The sequence below is a fragment of the Aquila chrysaetos genome, chromosome 11 (genome assembly GCF_900496995.4).
Source record: "Aquila chrysaetos chrysaetos chromosome 11, bAquChr1.4, whole genome shotgun sequence".
NCBI lineage: Eukaryota > Metazoa > Chordata > Aves > Accipitriformes > Accipitridae > Aquila > Aquila chrysaetos.
In genome coordinates this window covers 23,439,871-23,466,706 of record NC_044014.1, presented here as the reverse complement: position 1 = coordinate 23,466,706, position 26,836 = coordinate 23,439,871, and the positions used below count along the sequence as shown (strand labels likewise).

At 41.6% G+C, this 26,836-nt stretch overlaps 1 protein-coding gene across 1 annotated transcript in view; it reads left to right on the top strand.

Moving 5' to 3' along the window:
• SORBS1 (sorbin and SH3 domain containing 1) overlaps positions 1-26,836 on the top strand; it is an 80,961-nt gene that overhangs the window by 28,361 nt on the left and 25,764 nt on the right. Inside the window, exons 8-19 of the mRNA XM_041127405.1 lie at positions 1,421-1,450; positions 5,221-5,396; positions 6,186-6,249; positions 11,804-11,851; positions 11,966-12,095; positions 14,108-14,222; positions 17,456-17,539; positions 21,504-21,569; positions 22,140-22,241; positions 22,569-22,780; positions 23,564-23,620; positions 26,572-26,747. Coding sequence (XP_040983339.1) covers positions 1,421-1,450; positions 5,221-5,396; positions 6,186-6,249; positions 11,804-11,851; positions 11,966-12,095; positions 14,108-14,222; positions 17,456-17,539; positions 21,504-21,569; positions 22,140-22,241; positions 22,569-22,780; positions 23,564-23,620; positions 26,572-26,747 — 1,260 coding nt within the window. The remainder of the gene's footprint in view (positions 1-1,420; positions 1,451-5,220; positions 5,397-6,185; positions 6,250-11,803; positions 11,852-11,965; positions 12,096-14,107; positions 14,223-17,455; positions 17,540-21,503; positions 21,570-22,139; positions 22,242-22,568; positions 22,781-23,563; positions 23,621-26,571; positions 26,748-26,836) is intronic.

Genomic DNA, 26,836 nt, shown 5'->3' with positions numbered 1-26,836 from the left:
TCAAGCATCGACTCTTTAAACCACATGTTTTTGTCAGGAGACCTTAGTGATTGAACACAATTCTCCTCAGTGAAGGTGGTGGCTGAAGCTGAGACCATCCTCACTTGCATCTTTTCTCCTTTCTCATAATACAGCAGCCTACTCCTGATCGCCCGCTTAGAAGAATGCTGCAGCAGATGGTTCACCATCTACTTTTCAGGTTCAGATTGCTAACCCTTCCTTTTAGCTATTGTACGCAGGGGCTTGTTTCGTATGTTGGCAGCTATCATGTGAGCATAATGCACACGAGCAGCTTGCCATCAGTGAAGTGCTGGGGTTAAAGAATAAAGTTAATAGGTATTGGTGAGGGAGCTGCACTTAGTGAGGAGAAATATCAGTCTCCCTGGCAGAGATGATCCACTTAGTACAAGTATCTAGTGCAGATGGGTTCTGCTAGCAAACAGTATATACCTGGAAGATTGTTACCTACTGCAGACTTGCTTGGTAAGTGTCCCATGACATCCCAAAGCGCAGTTATTTCCTGGGCAGGCATTGCATGGCATGGTTTGTTATGAATATATAACAGGTGTGATTAATATATTAAAGTTTTGAAATCTTTCTATTAACAATATGAGCTTTCAAGAGTGTTTGTATTTTGTGTGTCAGTAAAATAGTTTATTCTTTTCAAATGGCTTTCATGCTTTAAATGAAAGGATTAATTGCTAAGGCATAGAAAGAGCAGAGAACAGAGAGCTAAGAATTCATGGTTTATTCCCAGCCATGACGTGGGCAAGTCATTTGGACATCCCTTTAGAAAGCAGCTATGAGCATCGGCTCTAGGGTGCTCAAACACACTGGAAGATACCACAAATGTCCCAGTCTGGCTGCTCAGTAATGAAAGGCCCCAAACCAAGGGGACCATTCTGAGAATAAAAGCCTTAACCAAGCTGTGTCTATGCACAAATCACTGAATCTGTGGCTGGCTAGTATGTGATGAGACTCAGCAAGCACCAACGACTTGATCCTTTCCTATATCCCTCCAAAATGCTACAGCATTATTGTCTCAAAATGTACTTCATGCTAGTGGTAACAGAGTTAGTTGTCAAGTTGTTTGACTCTGTGAGTCTTTCAAATTGTCTCCTGTCCAACTTTTTTCATTCTCTGATGTTAAGAGAAAAAAAAATATTAACAAAATGCTCTTTGCAAATGTATTGGTCACTGCATCATGAGATTTATATTATTCCACAAGGCTGCTGCGTGGAGAAGGGACTGTGGGCCGTCACTTTGGCAGGGTATTTGAAAACAGATTCTCTCCAGCAGCTGCTGCCGTTCTGTCTACAGTGTATTTCTTGCCTGTCAGAAATGCAGCACCAGAGCACTTGCTGTTTATGTCTCACCCATTTGTTCTGTATTTCTTGTTTTGTTTTTTCCTTTACCACAGAACAGCAAAAAAGGCTTAGTAGCCTGGCAGGTATGATGTGAAAGGTCTGCTACCCCCCAGCTGCTGCCTCTGGAGCAAAGCTGCTGCTTTGTTAGCTTGAGGAGTACCTTTAGCAAACACACTTCCCAGGACCGGCAAAGGAATTAGTATAAATATTTGTCCTGGCTTAGTCCAGGTCACTGAATGTTTGATTTCAGTCTTTTCTCCAAATGCTACCTGTGTAGCCACATGTTAATATACCGAAACCCTAAATTACTCATCTGTTCCTCCTAAGTCGTAACATTTACATACATTTGATTGTTCTATCTCACTTTTGGGGCTGCCTTTTGAGCCTTTAGGTTTACTCCCTTTGGGCATATTCTCAAGTTTCTCTACACAGCCATTAGAGTTAGTCTCGCTTGGGGCGAGGGGAGAGGAAAGAGAAATAGAAATCAGTATTCACATGACTCTAAGAGCAGAAGTATTTGTGCCAGATGTCAAGAAATAGATGATAAAATTGTAGCGTGCAAGTATGCTCATGTGCTGCCACCCTTCTGTCCCCGGGCAGCTCTCTGCTCTTGCAAAGGGTGTGAGAGTCTCTCCTTGAAAGAAGAGCAAGTTGTTTTCCTGGTCATCTTTCACTCCCCAAATAGAAGTAGCTCAGTCTGCAGTGGGTGTTCTAGGAACAGTGCACTATGCACCGCTTACCCATATTATTATTCTTTGGTTATGGCCATGGTGGGGTAAATGGAAAGGTGGGAGAAGAGAGTCACAGAGAGTGCCTAAGCACTTTAAATAGCACAAATAGAAACACAGGGAAGCCAATACCGTGTGCTCTTGCTCTGCTGCATGGGCCTGGGGCTAGCAGAGTGTGTCCAAGGAGGACAGCATCTGCCAGTGAGGCTGCTGCTGACGTGGTCGGACTTCATCCACCAGGTTCCTTCTGCTGTGCTACCAGCCTGTCCCTCCTCTCTGCTGCCACCCTGCTGAGGTGACAGGCTGCATAACAGCTTACACCGGTTTCTCTCAGCTCCTTCCCTTAGCGTAGGTGTTGTCTCATTGGACACCACTCAGCTGTGAGTTTAATGCTTGCCTGCAAGTCTGGACAGAGGTTTCCTGTTGGTTTTTTTCCCTTTTGCAAGGTGTTTCCCTGCATTATCAGGAACTCCTTTGTTTTCTGAACTAGAGATAGCCACAGAACAGTTTCTGACAGCCTGAGTGATCCTAGGTCTGGGAGAATGAAGTGTGTTGTGGCACAGCTGGGTCTGTACCTGCTCTCAGTGTACCAAAATGACCATACAAAGCTGCTGGCTGCCACCTCTCCCCTGCTTTTTATGTCCTGTTGGTCACAACAGTAAAGCTGTCTTGCTGTGCAACCCCATATATGGCTTCTGGTCTTGCAAAAGGATGGCTCAGGTGCCATGGAGTGTGCTGACTGGTGCAGTCTGGTTATTTGGGTGATTAGGCACCAGATTTGGCCCTCTGATTTTTAAATACCTCAAAGCCTGGTATATACTTCCATAAACTCTTTTGAAATCATTGGAGCTGCATGGCAAATAAGTCAGTGTGAAGTTTAGCCATTATTCTCCAAGTTGTAGGGTATTGTTGGAAATCTGTGGTGAAAGATGTGGGCTTGAGTTCCTCCCTCTGCAAAGACACCTGTGCAGCACGTGTCTGTGTTTGCAGCATCAGCTGAGCAGCCAAACCGGAGCAGCAGCTAAGCTGGTCCTCTTGGTTGAGTCCTGTGACATGGGAAGGACTTACCTGGCAGGGTGCAGAGGGAGGGCTTGCCCTAATACAACTCATGCTGTCAGACAGGCCTTTCCTGTCTCCAGGGTTGTCAGTCCAGCACCTTCAGCCAGTTCTAAGTGCACTCCAAGAAATATTTTTGAAGACTCCTTCAAAATATGTTTAACTGGCTGGTAGATTTCCCCCCTGGCTATGCCATGCTAGATAGCTCCCAAACTTTCATGTTATAGTATTAACATGTGAATTCATGGTTGGGAGATGGCTGGCACAGGCCAGATGGTGGGTTTTATTTTTGCTAAATCATCAAAATAAAAATTTTCCTTAGATCATGGCTGTGGCACTGGGAAATAAAATTGTGATTACATTTACCCTGTTGTTTATGTCTATATTGGGTATTTTGAATATTATCATCATCGTTTCAGATGGGGTCTACCTGGCTAACAGCCAACCACTTTTGTAGTGCAGGGAGCTAGGGAATCAAAGAGAAATAATATATATTTACCAGTCCTGTTAGAGAAGGACTTTGTAACCTTCTCCAGCCTGCAGAAAATAATGACTTTTCTAGACCAGAAGCTCAGGACTTGTAACATCAGCAGTGACAATGATAAGTAATGGAGGAAAGTGGTGACCTTTCCTAAAGTTTGCATCCTGTCCACATTCCCATCTACAATCCAAAACCCCACTTCCTTTTGGTCTTCAGGGTCATGGAAGAATGGTCTAGTTTCAGTTGCTCTTTCTGTGCTCTGTTCCTAGAGGCATAGTAAGGTGTTTAGTAATAGAAATGGACCAAGTACTTCCTACAAAATGGAGAGCCCTGTACACCAGGGACATGGAAGGACCAACAGATAGTGCACACACATTCACAGGGAGGGGAAATAGGATGAAAATGCTAACCAAGGATTTAATAGATGCTTTGCCCCATCTTGCACATTTATGAACGTTATTTCATTTTTTCTTAAAGAGGAGGAAGACTTAAAGTTTGATGGTAATTTCAAACCAACCACTCAAACGCAAATCCTTCATGTACTGAGTTTAGCAGGGCAGAATTGTGTTTGCTCAAGGTACCAACAGACCAATGCTTTGTTATGCACGAGCCTTTCCTCTGCTAATTGCCCCTTTCAGATTTCTGCACATTTAATGGCTTTGGGCAGTATGGTGATGTGCATGTGAATAAACATCTCTCTGGCTCTCTCTTTTCAATGCATGCAGTGATGTAAAAGGGATAGGACTTGGCAAAGTCTTGATGAGGCAGACTGTAAAATCACAGATATTTCCACTTTAGAAAATCCACATAGAAAAAGTCCTCGGCAGAGCCTAAGGGTTGCTGTGCTGCAGCTCTCCAGAGCACAGTAGAGCTTCAGAGCAACCTGAGCTCCCTTGGTTCCTTGGCCAGTGGTGGTGGTCGTTCCTGCTGCTACGTGTGGGTGTCAGTTGGGCAGTGTCAAGGAATTCCAGGTGGAAGTGAGGCATTCTGGAGCAATTAGTTGTTTCCCCCCAATCTTTATGCAGACTCATGTGCAAGAGGAATCATGTATGGTTAAACAGTGGAATTTGTTGCTTACAAACTCTGGTTAGGGCACAGAGATGAATTGGAAGCATCATATACTGACTGTAAGGAATGGGTTTTTCTGACAGGTGAGTGCAAGCTGTTAAAAAGTAGTGCCCCACTACCATGTAGGCTGCTCCATTAGATTGAAATCACTAGCAGAAAAAGATGTCTAGGAGACTGTATCACTGATGCTTTTTGATGAAGAATGAGAGTGGAGAGTCACTAATTAGTCAAAAAGACACAAAACTCCAACCCCCAAACAGTCCTTGAAACCAAAATTTTCCATTGTCTTATGTGACCACTGAAACTGTCATGAGATGTGTGAAGGTAGCTACCTGAGAGGTGCTAGCCTGCTTCAAATATTTTCCTTGTAGATTTCCTTCAGTCCAGATGCTAACCACAGCTAGCAGTGACACAGTCTGTCTCATCAACTGCTTGCTAGGATTTTTGCCTTAAAAGAGTGGAATATGGTGATGTGGTGAAATGCTGGGATGAGATAAGAATACCCCATTGTCATTTCCAGATTCAGTGCCAGACAGACTAGTTTCTGATAAAGTTGATTCAGCACCCATACGGGACAAGCCGGTTCAGGAGACAGTGCTAAGTGAGAAGAGGGCAATGGAGGAGAAGAGAAGCATTGTCAAGAGCCCTCAGCACATGGCTGATACCTCCGTCGATGATATTGGCATTCCGCTGAGGGTAAGACAACACTGAGCATGTGGTCAGTGCACAAAACCTGGGCCAGATTCTGCCTACCTGAGGACTCAGGGAATTCACTAAAGCTCCAAAAACTGCAGAGATTTGAGGGAAGATAGAATTCTAGTTCCAATGTGTTTTATTATGAACACTTCCATTTGCTATCAGTGACCTGTTTCAGCTGCCTCGGGGGAAAAAAATTAAAATTCATGTATCTTTTCATCATATTTGAAAATACTGTTTTCTGCTCTTCTGCTTCATTCACAGCTAGCAGCTAAGTGAGAGTTTTGTCTCATTTTAGCCATCTTAAAGGCAGATATCTCTCTTATACAGCATGTTTAATTTCATTTGGTGTTCAGGGGAAATGATCATGAAACGAATTATTAACCTATTCTTACAACTAGTGTCTAGAGTGACTTGAACATTAAGTGTTTCTAACTGTCTATTGAATACTTAGGAAATTGGTACGTATGACTAAAAATAGGTAAGGTTTCTACTTTTAGATGTCAAATCACATTAACATGCAAAACCTTTCACACAATCTACAGTTCTACACAGGTTACAACCTACCCCTGCAAAGCTTGTACGTTATTAGTAACTTAAGTGAAGCCTGTAGCTTTCTTGCATAGGAGATTATATATCTGAGTGAAATCACTCATATTTCAAAGTATTAATTCCATATAGCAGAGTGTAAACCCTTTTCAGTATTGCTGAAAGATTCATGAGAACTTTGGAAGGCTGGTAGCATTCATGGCTGTGATTATTATATGTGTGTATTTATTTTTCCAACAGAATACAGACAGATCAAAGGACTGGTACAAGACGATGTTCAAACAGATCCACAAGCTAAATAGAGGTACTGTAACATAGATGTTTTTTATTTACTTTAAACAACCACCTTGATAACATTTTGTTTCATTAATGTGAAGAGTTGTACTGCTTGTTATATAGAAGTGTTTTATGTTAACTAGTGTTTGCTGTGCACTGTAGAACTCAAAGTATTTGAAATGTCTGAAGTTAAATGTAAGAACAGTGAAGTCCAAAGAAAAGTCTGTTTGAGATCAGAAAGCCATTAATAATTCCATACTTAGAGAATAGATCCCTGAACTCCAGTTTTAGCAGCTAACCCCACCCGTACACACTTTCAAAGGACAGTAGGTTATCACTAAAACTGCTCTGTGTGCCAGAGAAAACTTTACACTGTAAAGCTTTAGTACCTGTGTAACAAAGCTTGATTTGAAGCTCACTGAAACCAATGGAAAGGTCCAGAATCTGAACTCCGCTTTTTTCAAAACCTCAAATTTTCTCTTTTCAAAACCTAAAATTCTGGTGAGCACTTGCAAACATTGTAGTGATGCACTCTTAGGGGATCCCCTACTCTGGGGCACGTCTGTGCCTGGCTGCTGATACATTCACATTCTTTCTTCTGTGTGAGAAATGGCTGCAATAACATTTGCAAACTGAATGCTCTGAACAGCCTGATGTGCAGGCAGGTGCAATTCAGAACTGTGCTTATATAATAAAACATAGGGCATGCAAAACTGGAGCTGTATTTGCTGCTGCAGGTGCTGTCATGATGAGCTTTATGCATAGGTAGATGCTGTGTTGTATTGGATGGAATGAGTTGAACTGTTTCCTAATCCCAGTGCTCCTAACAGAGGTTCTTCAGCCTGGCCAGAGCCCATGCTTCAGAAGGCAGAGAATTAGTTCAGTCCCCTCGGTTTCCAGGATCTTTTGCAGGGCCCAGACATGCAAGGCAGCAATGAGCAGAGACGCCTCTAGGTTGTGTCATGCTAGAACATCAGCACGAGAGGGACTGTTCTGCAGTCAACTTGTATGGATTCTTGTCTCGCCCTTCTTCCCCTTTAAATCTGTCCTCTCTGTTCTTTTTTTTGCAAATCATGTTCCTCTCCTTAGACACTCCTGAAGAAAACCCTTATTGCCCTACCTACATATTTCCTGAACTTCCTGAAATCCAGCAAAAAACTGAAGGTACCAGAAGTTTAGTCAGAGTATCTGTTGTCTTGTGCTTTGAGTTAACTGTACTATAGCACCCTAATAGTAACTAGATTCAGGTTCTAGATTTTCATTACCCATGTGTTACACTGGCTGGAAATTCAGTTATGCCCAGTATACCTTCTTGTGTGATGCATAGAATAACTAAATCTTTGCTAATCCATTAATCTTTTTTTAAAGTATGATGCCATTTACTCTAGTATTATTAAAGTAGGCAATAAAATCATACGGTGATAGGAAATTGGGGGATGAAGCAGAACCTCCACTTCACTGTGGATAGTCTCAAAATCCACTGCTTTTCTCTGCTGCAGAAGACAATCCTTATTCTCCTACATACCAGTTTCCTGCGTCTACTCCTAGTCCTATCTCTGAAGGTAATAATAAAGGACTATATGTATTTTTTTGCACAAATGCTACCTTATCCATTTATTTTCTTCCTGGAGTTTTTTCTAGTTGCTGAGCATTATGCTGCCTCATAATGATTTGCTGCACTCTAAGTATTGCCTTGACTGTATGATGCCTTTTTGGCTTTGCAGTGCTCCTCTGGCTTTGTAACTAGTATTTGACTAATGCTACAGACTTGGGGTTTGCTTGGTTTTATGCGCTTATCAGTTGTATTTAGCCATGTGCGTGCAGTGATTATTTAACATGCCTAGAATGCTGACTTACATGTAAAGATGTGGTTTAACTGAGATTTCTCCTACCCCCCTTTCAGATCAATACATTCCTTTAATTATTTACTTCTGGTTTTGAGTATTAACACAGTATTAGGGCCAGACCCAAAATGCCACTGAAGTCTATTGGTAAAAAGGCTGCTTGCTTCAGTGGGTTTTGGATCAGTCCCTCAATGTAGTCTTTTAAAATAAATATAACGTGGTAACATAGGTTCAGGGCTGGCCTTAGGTGCACATGGCATATCTAGGCAAGGACAGAGTTTGACAGTCTCATCAGCACATCTTGCAACTTGAAATAACACTGTCTTTACCTTATCCTCTTCATGTGCTCAGCAGATTCCTTTAAACTTCATTTACAAACCAGAATCCTTTGCAGTCATGTTTCAGGGATGGTGAAAGAGCATCTATTGCAGCAATAATCATGTAACTGTGTGCATATGCATAAAAACACTTATGTATGAGAAACACTGGAATCCGCTGCACATGCTGGACATACAGACATTTCCTGATTGGGAAGCTGTTGTTGGTGACAGCCTTGTTGACTTGGTGCTTTGGTGTCACTTCAGATCCTGCAATTTAGGAACTTGCCTACTTAGCCTGTGCCTCAAGCCAACCCTAGTGAGACTATTAATTAACCATTTCATTCAATGTTTATATTAAACGTCTGGTAGGTACTGTGTAAGAAGAAAGCATACAATATGGGTTCTAGCTGAGATGCTCAAAGACGACTAGGAGATGTAAGGTGCATTTCACTGTTAAAATGAATGTGGACTAGTGTCATACAGGTATCTAAGATACTTGCTCATTTCTTGGTGAAACCTGTAGGTGAAGAGTCCTGTCTTGCAAATCATAATGCAGTGTAAATTATTTTCTATTGGCAGAATGGTATGTGGGTGTGGATGAGAGAGAAACAGTGTCTCGGTAACTAATTGATAAAGGAGTTTTACAGAGATTCAATTTTCCTGTTCGTAATTAAGTTTGAAAATCCATTTTGCTCTTGTCTGAGCTAACATAGTTTCCAAGACCAATGACGATAATGTAGTAAGAGTCTGGTTGCCCATAAATGTCCCCTATGCGCTTAGAAATGTGCATATGAAAGTAATTTGCTGGTTTAGGTAGTTGAAATTTTATTGGACCAAACAACTTGCTTTTTATTCTGAATACATTAGGAAATGTTTCTCTAATATTTGCTTGGATTCTTTCCTTGATATTGGATGATGTGGATGGGTTGGAGTGCATGTTTCATGTTTAGAAAACATTTTGAAGTTACATACTCAATGGCAAAGTGTTTGTACAGAGATGGTTTGAAGCCTCGATTTCATACAATTAATGTCAGAGTTTTTTGCTTTGGATTGATGCATAGGATCTCCTAGAAACATCAAGATTTGGGCTCCCCTCTAAAATACCTTTAGAGTCTCTAGAAACATAGAGAATATGGGCAACCCATGAAAAAAACCCCCTGCAGATTCTCTAGGAACTACAGGGGAACAGCATCTTCTTGCTAAAGGAATCAGATTTTGAAATTACAAACTGGTAATACCCTGCTCCATTAAGGAGGGTCCCACAGGTAGAATGCAGCTCTGAGAGCCAGGACATCTTGTCTTAATGCTCATCTCTGATTTACTCTTTAATTGTTATTAAGTCATTCCAGATTTCTGTTTCAGTATTCCTTGCTGTAAAAAGGGAAGAAATGTAGACACCCTTCTTCATAAGATTCTTCATTCAAAATACCTGTTCTCCTTATTATTGTAGATATTAGAATATTAGCAATTGGAAGAGAATACTTATCTGAAGTGAATTTTTTATTGTATAGTTTTCCTGTCTGAATGATGAGCTATAATGAATATTGCTATTTCTCTTCAAGTAAGTAAATCAATTTTTTATTGATCACCAGCACTAAATAAGACTGAGAGGGGTGAATGGCTGTGAAGATAGTTTTAGACATTTGTTTTGACATCTCTATTTGTAGGGACCGAGAGTTTTGTGATTTACCAAGTATTTTGCTGTCTGAATAAACCCAACTTTTATATAGGAATACCAGTCAATTTTGTCACCAATTCAGTGTAATAACATCAAATAAATAAACATTTGCTTTCTGTCATTTAGGTTTACGATATGGGAATTCGCCTGAAAATTTACCTTTGCTATTTTTTAATCTGAAGTCTAGGATAAGCACACCAGAGTCAATAACCATCTGCTTGGAACTTAAACCTTCTAATTCATTCACCAAGAGAACTCAGCAGAGAGGCTAAAAGTTTAAGAGTTCTTTGGGCCTTCCTTAAAGGCTTGATTAAGGCTTGAGTGCAATTTCAGGTCAGCTGTGTTAGCCAGATTGTTTTTTCCAGCAGATGAGATTGGCTGTAGCAGCTGATTGATGTCCTCCTTGAGAGGAGATCTGGAAATTGTTTCAGTCTGTTGATCGGCATCACTAAATTCATGTAACAGTTTTTCTGTATGTTCTTTTCTTATCTAGCTTATTCTAGCTTCATCTGTTTTGTTTTTGTGTCTTTTTATCTCTGTCACTTTTAGTGATTTCTTTGCAGAAGTATTAGTAATGCCTTTGCTCACAGTTCTCTTTGCAGTCACTGCATTGTACTTTCCTGCATTTTGGCTTGAAAGTCCTGTAGATGTCTCATAGATACATCCCTGCAAGTTTGAACCCTCAGCAGCAGAGAAAGGTGATGGGCCTGTGGGTCCAGTTTCCAGGTCTGATCCCAGCTCCCCCTGCTACTACCTGCAATTCATTGAGGATTCATTCCAAAGCCTGTTGAAGATGGTGGAAAGATACTGCTAGGTTTTTGATCAAGTCAGGGTCTCTCTGGCCATCACCTGTAGAGTGGGGGGTGGTAATGCTGCCATCCTCGCACCTTCTTTTTGGGCACATCTGCCTTGCGCACTGCAATACCGTGTTATCTTTGAATAAGGCAGTATATGGTTTCACGGCCCAAGGCAGCATCTGTGTCCTGGGAACAACATTGCTGTGCCGATGCAGTGTAACACTTTCAGTGTCAGAGAGAGAAGGTTCAGCTTGGGGGCCAGACCACATCACTCAGTTACACTGATGCCATTGCTAGCTCTTTTAGAGCTGCTCGAATATCTCTATTGCATTCTATAGACATGTCTTTCCTATTTAAAGAGTAAGCTCATGAGAACAAGGACAGTCTCTTGGTGTAAGGATACATGTGTGTCTTGTGCCAGGAATGTTATCTGTGCTTAAAAGATGATCTGAGTCAGTGAACATACTTCAGCTTAGTGTGCAAGTTAATACAAGGAAGATGTCCCAGCAGTTATCATATGTGATTGGGAGCAGGACTCCTCAGCCCTATTACTGTATCTAGCACCTAATGAGTTATTTTAGGCATATACTACAGCTTTTAGATCCTCTATTTATCTTTCAGCTTTTGATAAAATGGATCTAATAACCCTTACTGTAGAGGAGTTTTGTGATAAAAAGTGATTGTTTTCTGAAGTGCTTTGAGAGCCTGGAGAAAGGTATTAGTGTAAGTAGTACATTAATATTTATATCTAATCTGGGAATTATATTTAAAAGCAATTTAAACCTCATTGGGATTTTCTTCTCCAGGATCCTCTCCCTGTGGTAAGTATTGGGCATATCACTCAAATTATGGCCAGTATATTAGTAGAAGAATTGAAAAGAGTCTCTGGTGCTTCTTCTTTGGGGCTTTTTCAGCTCACTTGCAAAATGCTTTTGTCTTTCAGATGAAGATTCTGATTCATACTCTCCTCGTTATTCCTATTCTGAGGACAGTAAGTAATTCACATTTCTTGTGTAATCTGTCAAACAGAAAGGGCATGTAAAGCATGTATTTATTTGCCTCCTATCCAGTTCACTAGTATTCCTGTATTTGACTTATCCTACAGGCAGAACCCAGCTTTCAGTTCCCCGCTCCAAGAGTGAGATGGACAATATTGATTCAGAGAAGGTTGTTAAGAGGTCTGCCACTTTGCCACTGCCAAACCGTACTTCATCGCTGAAATCAAGCCCAGAAAGGTGACCTGAACTGAGACATATTTGGATCAGTACTGGAAGAATCTCTGAAAGCTGTGAATGGGAAGGGAACAAAGGTGGAAGCTTTAGGTCCACAACTCCAGTTAAACTTTTTGGGGGAAGTGGACATGTAGTTTTGACTCTGACTCTTCTACTAGGCAGCAGTGAACTCCTTTACTGTCACAGCCCAGTCCCCCATTTTGTCTGTCTTTTTTTTTACCAGTCATCACACAGTCTGTTGCATAGTTTCCTGCCTGGGTGAGGAGTGTTTCCCTGGGTGTCATGCCTATACAGTGCCCACCACAGAGGCACAGTGGAAACTCTTGGCTCAGTGTGACACTCTAAAGGCACCTCAGAATACAAGCAAGTAGCAATAATTGTGGAGAAGCAAAACCTGGATTTGTGTTGAGCCTTGGTAAAAGTTGTTTTACATTTTCCATTTCTGAGCAGTTCCACCCATATGAATTTTATTTGAAAGTAGGCTTTAGTTAGCAGTGTCACTTGTGATTGTTCAAGATGACTTCCGCTCTGTTTTTTTTGCTTTGTTTATTACCATGTATTTTAAACCTCTTTGTAACAGTAACGAATGCGTTTCCCAAATGAAGGGAAAGCAGAATGAGCAATGAATATTTTATGTCCTGCTGAATTCTCCCAGGTCTTGAACTGCTCCTCCCTCCCTCACCAACTTCCACATGCTCTTAATGTTTTTTGCTTGCTGCCTCGAATGAGCAATGCCATAATTTGAGATTTCTAATTCAGTGAGCATCTCAGGCCACCAGATCAGGAGACAAAGTTTGCTGATAGAACGTGTCTTCCTTATGCAGGAATTGAAGGCATAGTACATCGGCCCTCTGAGAAGACTCTTGCAAGTGAAAGGGTTACAATAATTAATGCTTCCTGTTATCTAGTGACAGTGTTTCACCAGGGAGAAGTTACTCTGGGGCTGGAATCTTAAGCAATCAAGTTTATTCTAGACAGCAAAGACCAACCTTGTTGAAATTTGTACGCTGTTTGTAGGCCAGTCATTTTGGCTGTCATCTTGCCTTACTTTAAAATAAAAAGAAATTTAAATTGGTTGCCTCTGTCTCTCCTAAGCCAGTGGAGAGAGTTTGGGCAACTCAGTGGGTTGTTCCTATCCTAAACCAGATCAGTAGGGTAAGTGCAGTGCAAGGAAACCTGGAGCAGCAGTTCTGGTTGGATGCCTCATGTTTGTTTGGTGAATGCTAGGTGAGATGAATCCACATACAACATTGCCCATCAAAGGGAACATATCAAGAGCAAGATCAGAATTAGTTTACCAGTTTAAATGGCCTGATTTCTAGGCTTTTTCAGGGGCATTGGTTATTCTGAGTGAGGTGTTCGAATATGTTACTTTTCGGAGGAGCTGGACATTGTAGGATATGCACTCGGAATGCTTTGTGACTACTATTGTCTGAACTGTCCCAGTGTGGACACTGCACAAAATTATTGTGGTTTGGATAGTCAATGGACTGTTCTTAGCCATCTTTAGATACACCAGTCTGAGATAATCTGTTCATGTCTCTAGAAAAGACGCCATCTTGGATCCCAGAGTGCCCCCAGAATCCGGAGTAGTAGTAGTCAGGTAATTGGTGATGTGGCTAAAATGAAGAAGTTTAGCAAAAGAGATTTAGTCTGAGTTCTGCTCAAAGCTTGGACATGTTTGTATTTGTGAGCTTAGTTGAAGCCCATCACTAAGCTATTTCCAATCAGGAAAGACATGGAAGTCTGGAATTTTATTTAAAGTACTTTGAAGAAACCTCCTCTACTCCAGTGGTTTCAGCAGCTGAGCTGTATCAACCTCTGCCTGCTATAGATAAACAAATGTATGCCTGGAGTCCTATCTGAACTGTTCCTCTTGCAGCAGGCTCCTTTCCTAGATTAAAAAAAGTACCCTGATTAAACCACGATTAACAGGGAAATGTGCCTGTCAAAAGGAAGTGCTTGTCTCCACAGAAACCACAATGTTTTGGGTTAATTGATCTTTCTTTACTCAGGACTGACTGGGAGCCTCCAGACAAGAAGGTGGACACCAGAAAATACCGAGCAGAGCCCAGGAGCATTTATGACTATCAGCCAGGAAAGTCCTCAGTTCTGAACAATGAAAAAATGGTAACGTTTGTTTTATCCTAGTTTGGCTTTATCCTGTGATTGTAAAATACTCCCCAAGTGCTTGTCAGTTCCATTTGGATAGGATTCCTTATGCTTACATTGCAGTGCTTGTGTGATGTATTTCCTGTATATTTTGTTTTGAAAACTGTTTTGCATAACTTCCTAACATTTTTGTTCTCTATAAAGTAAGATCCAGGGGGACTGAGAGGCTTCTTTCCTTTTGGACGTGTTGTTTTCTGTGTTAAGTATGGATCACTAACCCTAGTTTTTAATCCATGTTTGACACTGTGACCTGTTCAGCAGCTGTTTTACCAGCTGTACTTTTTCTAGGGCACAGCATTAGTTGATGCAGGAGGGTTGAAGGCATTATGCAATAAAGCAGGCTGGTTCAGTTTCTATGTTCCTCTGATGCTTTAAATACAGAATGACTAATTTTTAGACTGCCTGTAATGTGCGTCAGGGGATGCCTCTGAGGTACATTAGGACATGGCCATCTCTCCTGGGCTGCTTTCTTCCTTAGCTGGATCTCACCACTTCTGCGGCAGGGGTGGCAGAATGGAATGTGAGCTGGCTGCCCAGCTACACCAGTGTGTAACCTGGATTAAGTGAGCTGTTACTAAGTTCAGTTTGAATTAGTAAATAGTGCTGTGAATCGTGACGGCTAGGGGACATACAAAAGTCTCATTCTGCAGGCTTGGCTGAGAACACTTGGCAAAGGGCAGGGCAGAGAGGTGGTGCTAACCTCATCAGCCAGTCCTGCATAAATCACTACAGCTCACTTAAGGTGTCCTTCAGTGGTACAAGTGTGACACTGTAAGTGCTAGAAAATACTGAATGAGGTTACTAGTGAATAGCCAGTTTGGTACATAAAGATATAATTGTTCTATATAGGGATTAATGTGAAGGATTCAACTAGAAGTGCTAATTGCATGTGAGATTCCAAATGTAAACTGGACTTTGTGCCTTAACAGCTCAGGCATTGATCCCTGTGTAGAGTAGGTAAAGGAATGCTCCTGAAAAACCTGCCAAGGATTTTACACAAGAGTGAACAGCAATTTAAATCAATAGAAATGTAAGAATCAAGTCTGATATGGGACCTAATATTTCTCCTTAGTATTTTGGTGGGTTTTCTCTTTTTCCTTCTAAGTGCAATCAAGGTCCATCACTTTTTGAAGATCCTGCAACCAACTTCTTTTCACACCCGTGTCCCTTCATTGACTTCAACAAAGTCACTCCTGATAGGAGTGTGATCCTAGTGCCTATTGAAATGGTCGATGGATGACTCTCTCTTGATCCTACTGGGCGTTGGCTCAGCCCATTAGAGAAGTGCCAGTGAGGAGTTGTTTGAACACTGTATGATAACTCCATTCCTGCAGTCCATCCTGGAGCAAGATTTCTGCTCACATAAGTGGCAATTTTGTCTCACTGTAAACAGCCAAGATTAAACCTTGCGGCAAAAGGCCTCCTTCGTCTGTGTACCTAAGCCTTTGCAAAAGGTCTGTCATCACCAGTGGCAATGTTTACTTGTTCAGACTTCATCAGGTACTTAATTGAGCTCTTGAATCAGAGACTAAAAGACGCAAGCAGGACTATCATCAGCATAATTGAGAGAAATTGTGCAGAGCTCATCAAAGACAAGAAGAATGTGATAGCCGTGTTATTTCTAATGTTATTTTTTGAGCTTTAATTTCAAGCCATAAGATCACAGAAGAAAGAAGGTTTTGAAATAGTGACTTCATGGTCTCCATCAGTCTCATTAAATACAACAGTAATACAGCGGTTAGCAACTAGATCTTTCAAGGAGGCTACAGGAGATTTGTGGATATCTCCTGGTAATCACACCCAGAGCTGTGACTATCAGAATCCCAATCCAAAACCATTTCAGAGCAATGAAGAGCCTCCTGTTGATGTCAGTGGGCATTTTTTTGATGTTAAGGCAGTTATATAACAAGATGATTACTTATAGTTGGAGTAAACTAAAAAATGGAGGCACTGCTTCTATTGTGCCTTTAAGAAATAGCCAAATCTTCCTCCAGGCCATCAGAGATCAAACATGATGTAACCACTTATCTTTCAGATTGAAGCATTACCCCTTTTTCAGCATCAATCCTGTGCTCTTGTCCTAGAGCTTTTTTTGTGATGACTAAGGGCTCTGGCAGAGTCTGGGACATCTAGCAAAGCCCAGCACTGTTGGGAACTCCCCCCTGTCTCAGTAACTGCATCACAGGACGATTTGCATCAGGACACTTTGGCTTGGCCCTCTGTGCATGTGTGTGGCTCATCACTTGTTGTGATGGACCACTTGGGATCACACTGGCATATCAGACATAATATATTTATATTTCTAATGCACTGAGATCCATTATGTCTAAGACTAGGTACACTGAAATGCAAGAGTTAGCTAGTCTTTTGGGGAGGGGCACCTCATAACCCTCAGCAATGGACTTTATTCTCTTATCTCACCAGTAGTGTTTTTAAACAGCTACAACTACTACAACTTCTTTTGTTGCATTAAAACAGATTGTATGAACAAAAGGGAATTTCCTTTTCAACTGTACTGTTTTCTGTCCTGTCCGATTTTTCCTTCATTGTAGTTGTCTGATTCTCTAGTATTTATTTGTGAAGAAACAAGTAATATTGTCTCTCTGTCCATCCCTTCAGAGACCTCTCAGGGATGCTCATTCTCTGACTTGTGTCTCCTTTGATTTAGAAAACCACCTTTCACTCTGTTTGCAGTGTATAGAACAGGGTTTCTCACATATTCATGTGCTGTTAAAGATGCAGTGTTTGATTCAGGTCTCACTGAGTCTCTCTTTTTTTAACCAAATGAAGATTAAAAAAAAATAATTTAAAGTACATGCAGCTTTGGACTCGGTGGAACTGTCTGATAGTAGGACCGAAGGACTGGTTGACTCCCAGCTCTTCCATTGAGTCTCCCTGTGACTCTGGGCAAGCAGCATAATCTCTCTCTCTGTGGGTCTCCTGATCTGTAAAATGCAATTCATTCATATTCATGTTGCTCACAATGATGCCATTAGGCTTAACTGATGTTTGCAGAGCAATTCATGGCCTTTGTGAGAGAGGTGCTATAGAAATTCCAAATTACAAGGCTAAATATCTACATTTTAGCATGGAAACCATGGGATCTGCATCTCTAACAGTCCCTTTCCGTGTATTCTTTGCATAATGTTATCCTTCTCTTTCTTCCATTCCCCTATCACCAATTCCTTTAGACTCGGGATATAAGCCCAGAAGAGATAGATTTAAAGAATGAACCTTGGTATAAATTCTTTTCGGAATTGGAGTTTGGGAAACCGGTAAGTTTGATAGTTGCGATGACCAATGAAGTCAACCTGCCTTTTTTTTTTTTTTTTTTTTTTTATTTTAATGATTGTCACATATCTTTGCTAGGCCCTAAACCTGGAACAGCTGCCTTCCTCATTTAAAAATGTGATTGTTCATAACGTCAATCTGGTACTGACGTAAAGCAGCTGTTCTGTGACCACTTTAAGTATTTTGAAGCCATTTACAAATGTTCCCTGCCTTCCAGCCATATGTATCAACAAGGCAATATTTTTCACCATAGTTCAAACTGCATTTGTTGTTAATGTTAGAAGTAATGCCCTGTTCTCATTTTTGAAAGTCCTTATTCAATGCCCTCATTCTCCCTCTGCCTAACTGAGATCTAGGATGGCTGATAGGTAGCTTTAAGTCAAGGAGAATCACTCATTTATTCCTGGCCTTCGCTTGTAAACTGTAGGTCAGTAATTTCCAGCTATCCATAAACAGATCATGACCCTGTTTCCTGCTCATTTCCTTATGCATGTAGCTGCCCATTGCCTAAATGGGGTGCATCCGTCTGTGTTGAATAGCCCTTGCCATTCCCTGAAACCAAAGGAGTCTGAGAACAGTGTGCTTTCTTTTCAGATGGAGCTGTATTGCTGGGCCCGGGAGGGGGGGGGGGCGGTCAGGGCAGAAAAAAAGCCTTGGTTTCCCACTCTGGAAAAAGATGAAGCAAAGCTTAATTATTCAATAGGACAAAGGACATTTTGATGGAGGGAGCACATCAGTGGTCATGGCTACTGGAAAAAATGTGACTTTAAAGCATTTTATGGCCTGGTTCTTACTGATGAAACACTATTAACTTCATTATTAAATACTGTTTAATAAGCTGCTCTTACTGCACCAGAGGGTCAGTATCAGCCTCTCACATCTGTTCAAGTGTAGTGGTTGTTTCTCCTTTCTCCTCGAGTTCAGTTGTCAAATGCCCATGCATACCGGTTTTGAGTGCTGCTGAGATTTCCCTGCATGTACAACAAAACAGAAATACGTTTTAAGGCTCAGTACTGGCTTCAAAGGCAACTGCACATGGACACCAGAGAGCAGGTTTTCTTTAAATCTAGTCTTTGTTCTTACAGAAGTGACAAAATTCCTCTGCACAGAATGTAGCTGCCTGAGGTTGGGTGCCCAGTCTGATCACGTCGTAGAAATAGTGATTTTTGCTGAAAAACAAACATGTACAATGGCTGGATAGTCCATTCTGTCACAGAAAACTATGCTTTATAGCTGTGGACCTTGCATCCTAAGCTAAAGAAGGAGCTTCAACAGTGTTTGAGATGAGACCCCCTAACTTTTAGGCAGTAGAAATCAGGTAAATCACACCTCACTGAGGCTTTTAAATGATGTCAGTATAAGGATTTAACCCTTCACAAGTTGTCATGGTTTAAGATTTCCACAAAGTGAGAAGAAACCTGCTTCTCTTTGCTGCTGTGTAATTAATAGCCATAAGCTCTTGCAATGAATGAAGGTTTGTCATCTCTATGACCCTTTGAGTTAGTATAAGTTAATGGAAAACGTGTCAGAGAAAGGAGAACTTTTATGCCCTTGGGCTGTTCCAGAAGTGAGGGTATATCTGTTCCTAAGAAGCGTGCATTTGTGCTTTTAGTCATGCAGTGTTGGCCTTACTTCAGAAGAGGGCATCTTAGGCTATGCCAGCAATCCATCTCTTGTTCAGCAGTGTCTGTTCTGGTAACAAGTTCCCCACCTTGCTCGGGGCACTGTTGTTCAGGGCTGCTTTCTTACAGCTTGCCTTGAAATTATATCCCATGTCAACTTGCTTTAGTTCCAAAGCCATGCAACCATGCTCCCTGATCAGCTATGCCAACCTCTGAATGTAGTACTCTGTACGGAGTGCTCCAGCATCAGGCACTTGAATGAGGATGCCATCTCAGACTTTTCTAGCTAGCTACTCTGGAACCTGACAGAAATTCAGCAAAGCTCCCTCTGAGCTTCATTACCACAGCCAAAAGAGTATGTTTTTTGTAGCTTTGCTCACTCCGGTCATGAGAAGACCAGATTTTTGTGACCAGCTAGTGGCTAAACCTCATGTCTAACCAGAGAGTTTCAACTGATGTTTGCTAGCGTCTGGTATTTTCAAAGATCCTCTGTTTCTCCCAGCTTTTTTTCCAGTGCTGGAGATAATGTGTACTTCTACAGACATGATTTCTCCTGGCTTTCTGACTTTATTTGCAGCTATATGACGTGGGCAGGAAATACCTTTGGTAAAAGGGAGCACAGGATTCTTTTGAGCCTGTGGGTGGTGTTCTCCAGAGACACCAGAATGGTTAGGATGGGGCTTTCCCCACTGAGGAAAGCACATGCGCTTTCTAGGGCAGCTGAAGTGACACTTTGCTGGACCAGCATCCCAGATGCATTTCTGGCCAGCTCTGTGGACAGGTGCATGCCCTGCAGACAGGTAGATCAGTCTCTGCATCATGGATGTGAAATCAGTGTGCTGCTGAGACTGAATCCCCCCATGCTCCTTCCTTCTTTCCTCCTGACCCGTGGCTCCACAGCTCCATGGAGCCCATCCACAAAACTTGACTTTTGGTCAGTCTAGAGCTTGGTTGTCTGCCGCTGTGACTGTGGGATCACACACATGGGCACTTTCTCCCAGACCTTCCTGAGGCAGCACTGAGTAAGCTCTTTGCTATAAATGGAGAAGAAGGGGACTGGAAAAAGGGGTCCATGTCCTGCCTTCTCACCTCCTTCCCTCCAGTTCCTCCCTCCAAATCTCAAACCTAAATCTTTGCAACACCATCTACCCCCATGCAGCTGCTGATCTGATGGATAAGCAATAGGTATTTAGTGTTTGCATCCACACAGTGGCTGTCCAAATGTAAGGTGGGGCAGGTTCAAACTACAGATCCAGGCAGTATAGAAAGGAATTTGGACCAAGACCCAAGTGTTGTAGCTCAGTCTCACCTTTGATAGACTGACACTGGGAGATTCCCTGTCAGTGACTTGGAGGCACTTTAATAATCTAGTCACAGAAGTCAGTATGGACACAAAGGATGATGCTAAGCTTGCCAGCCAACAGAGGTTATTTTTGTTTGGAAACGGAGCAAATGTATTCCGATTTCACAAAGTAAGAACAAAGTCTCTCTGAACATATCAGTGAGAAGTGCGTACCTGGTGAAATGAGGATATTAGCGTGGCATTATTTGGATAGGAGTGTCAGGACAAAGGTCTTTCACTTTTAATAATCCTCCCTGGTATTTACACGTGCATCCAAACAGGAAAATCCTATTCTGAAATCTGTGCCTTCACCTATAGGATGAATTTTAAATAACTAGTTCCCAAACTTCCATGTCTCCCACTCTCTCCACCAAAACCCCCCACAAACAAACCCCCAAACCAGTGAAATAAAAAATAACAACTCTGCATTCTCATTGCCCCACAATGCCATCACTGGAAATTCAGCCATTTGTTCACATGGTATGTATTCATAGTCTGGTGGGGGTGGGAAGGATTCTCCCTTTTATTTATCAAAGGCCCTTGTTTTACCCTTTCCTTTTGAAAGGAAGAATGAGCAAAACAAACGCTTTTTATAACTGTGTGGTTTTTTTCCCCATTTTGTTCTGTTTTGGTTTTGTGTTAAGAATGCTTTAACCACCAGCTGTGGGCTCCCTCTAGAGAGTCCCAAATCCCTTAGAGCACCTTGCAAAAATAAAAATTTCCTCAAACACTACTGATAACAGCCCCTCCCAGGCTGCATGTATGCTCCCTTTTGCCTCCCATGATCTCTTGATATTTGTGCTATAGCAGATTTATCCCTCTATCTCTCTCTCTTTCTCTGTTGTGGTTTTTTTTTAAATTTCTTTTCAGTGTTGATGCAAATCCCCTATTGTATTCCCCCTCTGTTCTAATCCAGTTTCCATATTGTCTGTGATGTCTTTCCTTATCTTCATTTCCTCATTTCCTTCCTCTGCTTTCCATCAGCCTCCAAAAAAGATTTGGGATTATACTCCTGGAGATTGCTCTATCCTTACTAGAGAGGATAGAAAGGTAATTGTGTCTCACGTACATTGTACTACAGCATCTAGCGCGTATGTATGTGTGTATGTGATTTTCTTTTTTTTTTTTTTTGTAGTATTGCTTGGGTTTTGTGTGCTTGTGAGTGATTTTTTTTTAAATTGGGCTTAAGCTAATTAGTCTAACAATTAAGTAGCTAGTAAATTGATTTAATAAACAATTCTTAAAGCATAATGAGACAATTTAGAGTGGTGGTTTTGCTATCTTGACTTGCAACGATAATTATACTAACAGCATATTGCATATTGTTACAGTATCTTTTTTTTTTTTTTACAGGTGGGTTTTATAACTTTATGGTTTGTAGAATTAGATTCTAGTAGGCCTGTGCATCTCTTAATTTTGAATGTTAAACGCCTAAAACTATTTCCTCTGTAATGATTGAAACATGATTAATTGCTAGTGAATTTCTGTGTATTGTCCATACCATCTTTGTCTTTTTTCAATTAAAAAGGCTCGCTTTTTTTTTTTTCAGAATTAACATTCTTTTGGTTTCCCCTAACCCTAAGCATTATTTTCCCATTCTTCTTCTCCTTCTTTAACCAGACTGATCTAGAAAAAGACCTCTACCTCTACCAGACTGAGTTAGAGGCAGATTTAGAAAAAATGGAGAAGCTTTATAAAGCGCCACATAAAAAGACACAGAAGGTATTTCCTATTCTTTTCATGCTGCCAATCCCTGTTTCCAAACTCTCTGCTCTAATCTATTCACTGCTGGATGATTATTAAATGAGGTTGGGATAAATAATGGTTCTGACCGTTCTGACTGCATGGCTTGCTGTGTCGCTGTCAGAAATAATAGAACGTGATGCTGAGAATCCGGCTTGAAATCCATTTCAGATCCAGTGATTTCCTCTCACCCCCGTTCCCTTTCAGCTGCCCCCCACCCCCGTCCCCCTTTAGGGTTTTGAGTTCAGTGTCTGCAGAAAAACCCTCTCTATTTTTCACATGAATAGGCAGCAGCAATCAGCTTAAAATTCTTGGTTGGCGTCACGTCATCATCTCGTGCCTTTCAAGCGTGTTGCCATCTACCCTCCCTTCATACAAGCCCTGCTCTCTGCTAGAGCTCACGCGTACCCAAGATTTGGATATTCCCAAGAGATTTTACACAATTTTCCTTATGCTGTACCTGGCCATGGCCTTCTAGGGCAGGTCAGCTGCTGCTGCTGTTTTGAGGGTCTGCAGGACCCGAACCATGAAATGATAGATTAATTTGGTAACACGCCATTTTTTCTATTTTTTTCTGTTGTTCATTTTTTTTGAAGCTGCGGCATTTCACCAGGACTTGAAAAAGCTGCTTTTTCAAACCCAAGATTTGCTTTTTCTTCCTACGTAGGAATCCTCAGATAGATGAGGGGACGCTAAATAGAGCATTTCTTCTAAAATTGCCTTCAATTTTTTAAATAACGTGCCTAGGAAGTGTTAGATGGATTTAAAGCAAGCGGATAAGAACTGGCTTTTGCTATTGAACCTGTGCAGCTGGCATTGCTTCTCTTAAGTAAGGAAACTGAACTGAAACATTGCTTTTCTTGTTAGTGCTTTGATATTTTTTTTGAATGCTGAGGAATGTGTTGTGCTGCAGAACTGTAATATACCTTTAAAGCAAAGGCGGGCAGTGACCGGTTGGGGAAAAAGCTTGGGGAAATAATTATGAGCATGTGTCTCCTGGTCATGGCCCAGCTGGTTATCTCTTCTTGCTTTTGGCTTTATTCACAATGACTCATTTGCAGACAAAAGAATAGGCGCTGGGAAAAGGCATCGGCTGTGCTAAAAACCTGTCACTGCCCTGAAGGAACTCAGGAAAATTGTCGCTTTTCTGCAAAGACATTGACAGCTTAAATTGTATTTAGACTTAAACCTCAATGTCTCCTAAAGGCTAATATTCAAGCAATAGATGGAAAATTACTTAAGCAAGCCTTTTTCTTTCTCCTCACATGTAAGTGTGTATCAATGACTCCTTTGTTTGGACTTTTGCAGAATACAGCAGGTGTTACTCCTCTGGAAACTTCCACAGACCATTCTGCCTAGTAAGTTTTCCAATTGCTTTTTTGTGTCTCTTTTACAATCTGAGGGCATGTAGGACAGGGGTTTGGGCGTTGGAAATGGGTTGGCATTATTTTTTGGTGATGGATATAGACAAATGCGTGTAACATGAGAATTATACATGTGCTTTAGATGAGTCCAGGTACAATATCTGCTCTTTGATCTTCAATGAATTTTGCAGCAATTACACGAGTGATTGCATTGTCCAGATAAGAATTGCTGATTGTACTAGGCAGTGACTAAAAAAAACCCAAAACAGACAGACCTTGAACTCCATCTTGATGAAGTTTGCAAATTGACTGTAACTTCATGCAAGTAGCTTTATTGCATGGAATAAACAAAGTTTCTTTCTGTTACACATGTATGATAGATTGGCTCCTGTTAAATATTCCCAGTTATGCGCACCAGATTAAAAGGATGCTGTTGATGGAAGATAATAATTTTCCAGCTTCCAGGAAGGGAACAGTGGTAGCAGTAATGATATTTCTCAAAGATCTAATGTGGCGCTGCTTTGCTAGAGGAATATGTAATAAAGAGTATACTCTGTCTAAATGAGTTGTACATGGAGCTGGTTTGTTTTAAAAGAGGAACATAAAAAGAAAAAAATATTCAGAGCAAGATGCTGAGCTGTGCTGAGTTACTCAAGCCGTGAAGCCAGCTCCTACTGCGAACCTGCTGCTCCTTGTAATTGGAATGAGTGCTTAATGTTGTCTGTAGGCACAGTGATCCCCTCTGCATGGATGGTTTGTTAGGAAAAGCATGTTCTTCTCCAGACGTCCATTAATATCACACATGTTCACTGCCCCTCTGGGGCTGCCTTAGAGGTCTTCTATACTTCTTTCAACTCAGTTCCCTTCTATGTTCATTCTGCTGGGAAACTCGCACACTGCTGCACTTTGTTGGTTGCTCCTATGACTGTTTAGTTTTGTTTTGGTAGGGAGAGAGCAACAAAAAAAAATGGAAATCTCAGAGATTAGCATAAATAGCTTATATTTGCCAAAGACTGGTAAGGTTTCTGCCCATGTTTGTGCCCTTTCTGATGCCACCCAAAGCATGCAGGAGTGCCAGCATCTGAGCCAGTGGAGGGGAAGCAACCTGGGTAGGCTGGGAATGAGACACAACAGTGAGACCCAGTGGAGTCACACATTCTTCCCTGCCCTGCCTTTAGAGAGCAGAGAGAAAAGGTACCTGGAGTTTATTGTCTTTTTTGCACTGTTACTCTTCCCTCCATTCACCTGATTCTGATCTTGCAGACTGCTTTGGCCCTAATACAGTACTGCTTGCTGGCCCTGATAAGGGAGCAACTGGTAAAGGGACTCTGCCAAATGCCTTCTCTCTCTCCTCCAGGTGTATTCCCAAAGTAGGATCATTTTAACCCTTTGGTTTTTAACAACTAGGCTAAAATGGTTTTACCTCCCAGGTAAGGAACCTCAAGGCAGTCATTATTCCCTGCAGCAACTGGCAGGGCTTCCTCGGCAACCTGACAAAGAGAGGCACTGGGATAACCCCCATAAGACATAACAGCTTTGTAGCTATGGGTCTGTTTGAGCATTGCCAAAGTTGAAAAAGTGACAGTATTCCCTTTCTTTTTCATGGTTCTTTTCACAAGTTTTTACTCCAGAAAGTAATTTATGGGACTGCATATGACATGGTTTTCCTTGTCCGGAAACTAAAATCTTCTTTGTGATCCAGACATTGTGTAATTCCACCTCCATAGCCAGTCCTCTGACGTGTTTGAAAGCTTTCTCTTTACCCCATAAGTACAGCATCTATCCAAAATAAACAGATGCATGTACAAATTTATCCACAACAAGCAGGCATAACCATGAGCATTTCCACACTCACATAACTTTGAATCACTCCTGGACATCACGATGTAAACCAGCTTTCAAAATGTTTCCATGAATTGGCAAATGCCCCATTTTTTTATTTTTTCAAACTTTCCAGCAGTCATGCTTTGGCCCCAGAATAGCTTTGTGTGAGACTCCATCTTATTCTGGAGAGCCTGGTTGAGCACAAGAACTGGTATCACATGAGCTTAGCTTTTAGGAAAACGTTGTCTGCCTGATTGCTCAGTAAGTCTTTTGTATGTGGAAAGGCCATTTATACCATGGCATTGTCAGTTATTTTTTTAGAGAGAAAAGAGTGAAATCTAGAAATCAGATGTGGGGGCATACTTGTGCTTAGATTCATGACTGAGGAAAGGGATTTGTAATAAATGTCCAGTCTTTAAAAGCCTAAGAAATTAAAATTGTACTCATTTTAACAGCATTTTGTTTATATATCTGCATGGTAGACCTAGAGTCTGGGATTTTTCATTCCCTGTAGTGGAAGCCTGTGGCAAAGCTGAGCAGAACTGTGGACATCTGGGAATTTCTGGGCATTTAAAACAGTAGTGTCTATAGCCCTGTATTGTTGCTTCTGGGCATGGTCCCTCACTTGATGGGCTTGAGAAATCGCTCTGGGAGTCTTGAACTATGGTGTTAACTTGGAGGCTGAACTGGTTGAGATGAACTCCTGAGCAGCTGTGCTTTGTAAGCAGGGGACAGGCATGGCTAGTGTTTAAGGAGAGATGGCTGGGAGCTGGAAGATGTTTGTGCTACTTCCAGCTAGCCAATGAATTGCATTGTGTCTGCAAAGAAATCCATCTCCTCTATGACTCTGTTGTCTTATCTGTAAAATAAAGGAGGAGGGCTTTCCTGCTGCCTGTTCTCTGGGGGACTGAGCTGGGAGAGTTCCATCAGGTGGAGAATGCTGTGGTAGTGCCAAACCTAGAACATTATCAAAGTATATTCATAACCTCTTCATTCAGCACCAGTTCTTGATACACAGTCTATTCTGGGTTCACAAGTGTGGTTTTCTCTTACTTTGCATGAAGCTCTCAGCAAACAGAAGTGACCCACTGGTGTCCCTCCCCCTTTTTTGTGTTTTCCAGCTCCACATATTCACCCAACTACCATGCAGTGAAGAGGGAGTCAGAACCAGCCCTGGGGGACCCTGCTGGCTTGGAGAATGAAAGACAGATTTACAAGAGTGTGCTGGAAGGCGGAGATATCCCATTCCAGGGGCTGAGCGGTCTCAAGCGACCTTCTAGCTCTGCTTCCACAAAAGGTAGGTGGTCAGGGTACAAACCTCTTCTCCATTCTGCAGAGAGTGTCAAAAGCCAGGTGATATGGGGCAAAGTGCTGCAGGGTTTAGAG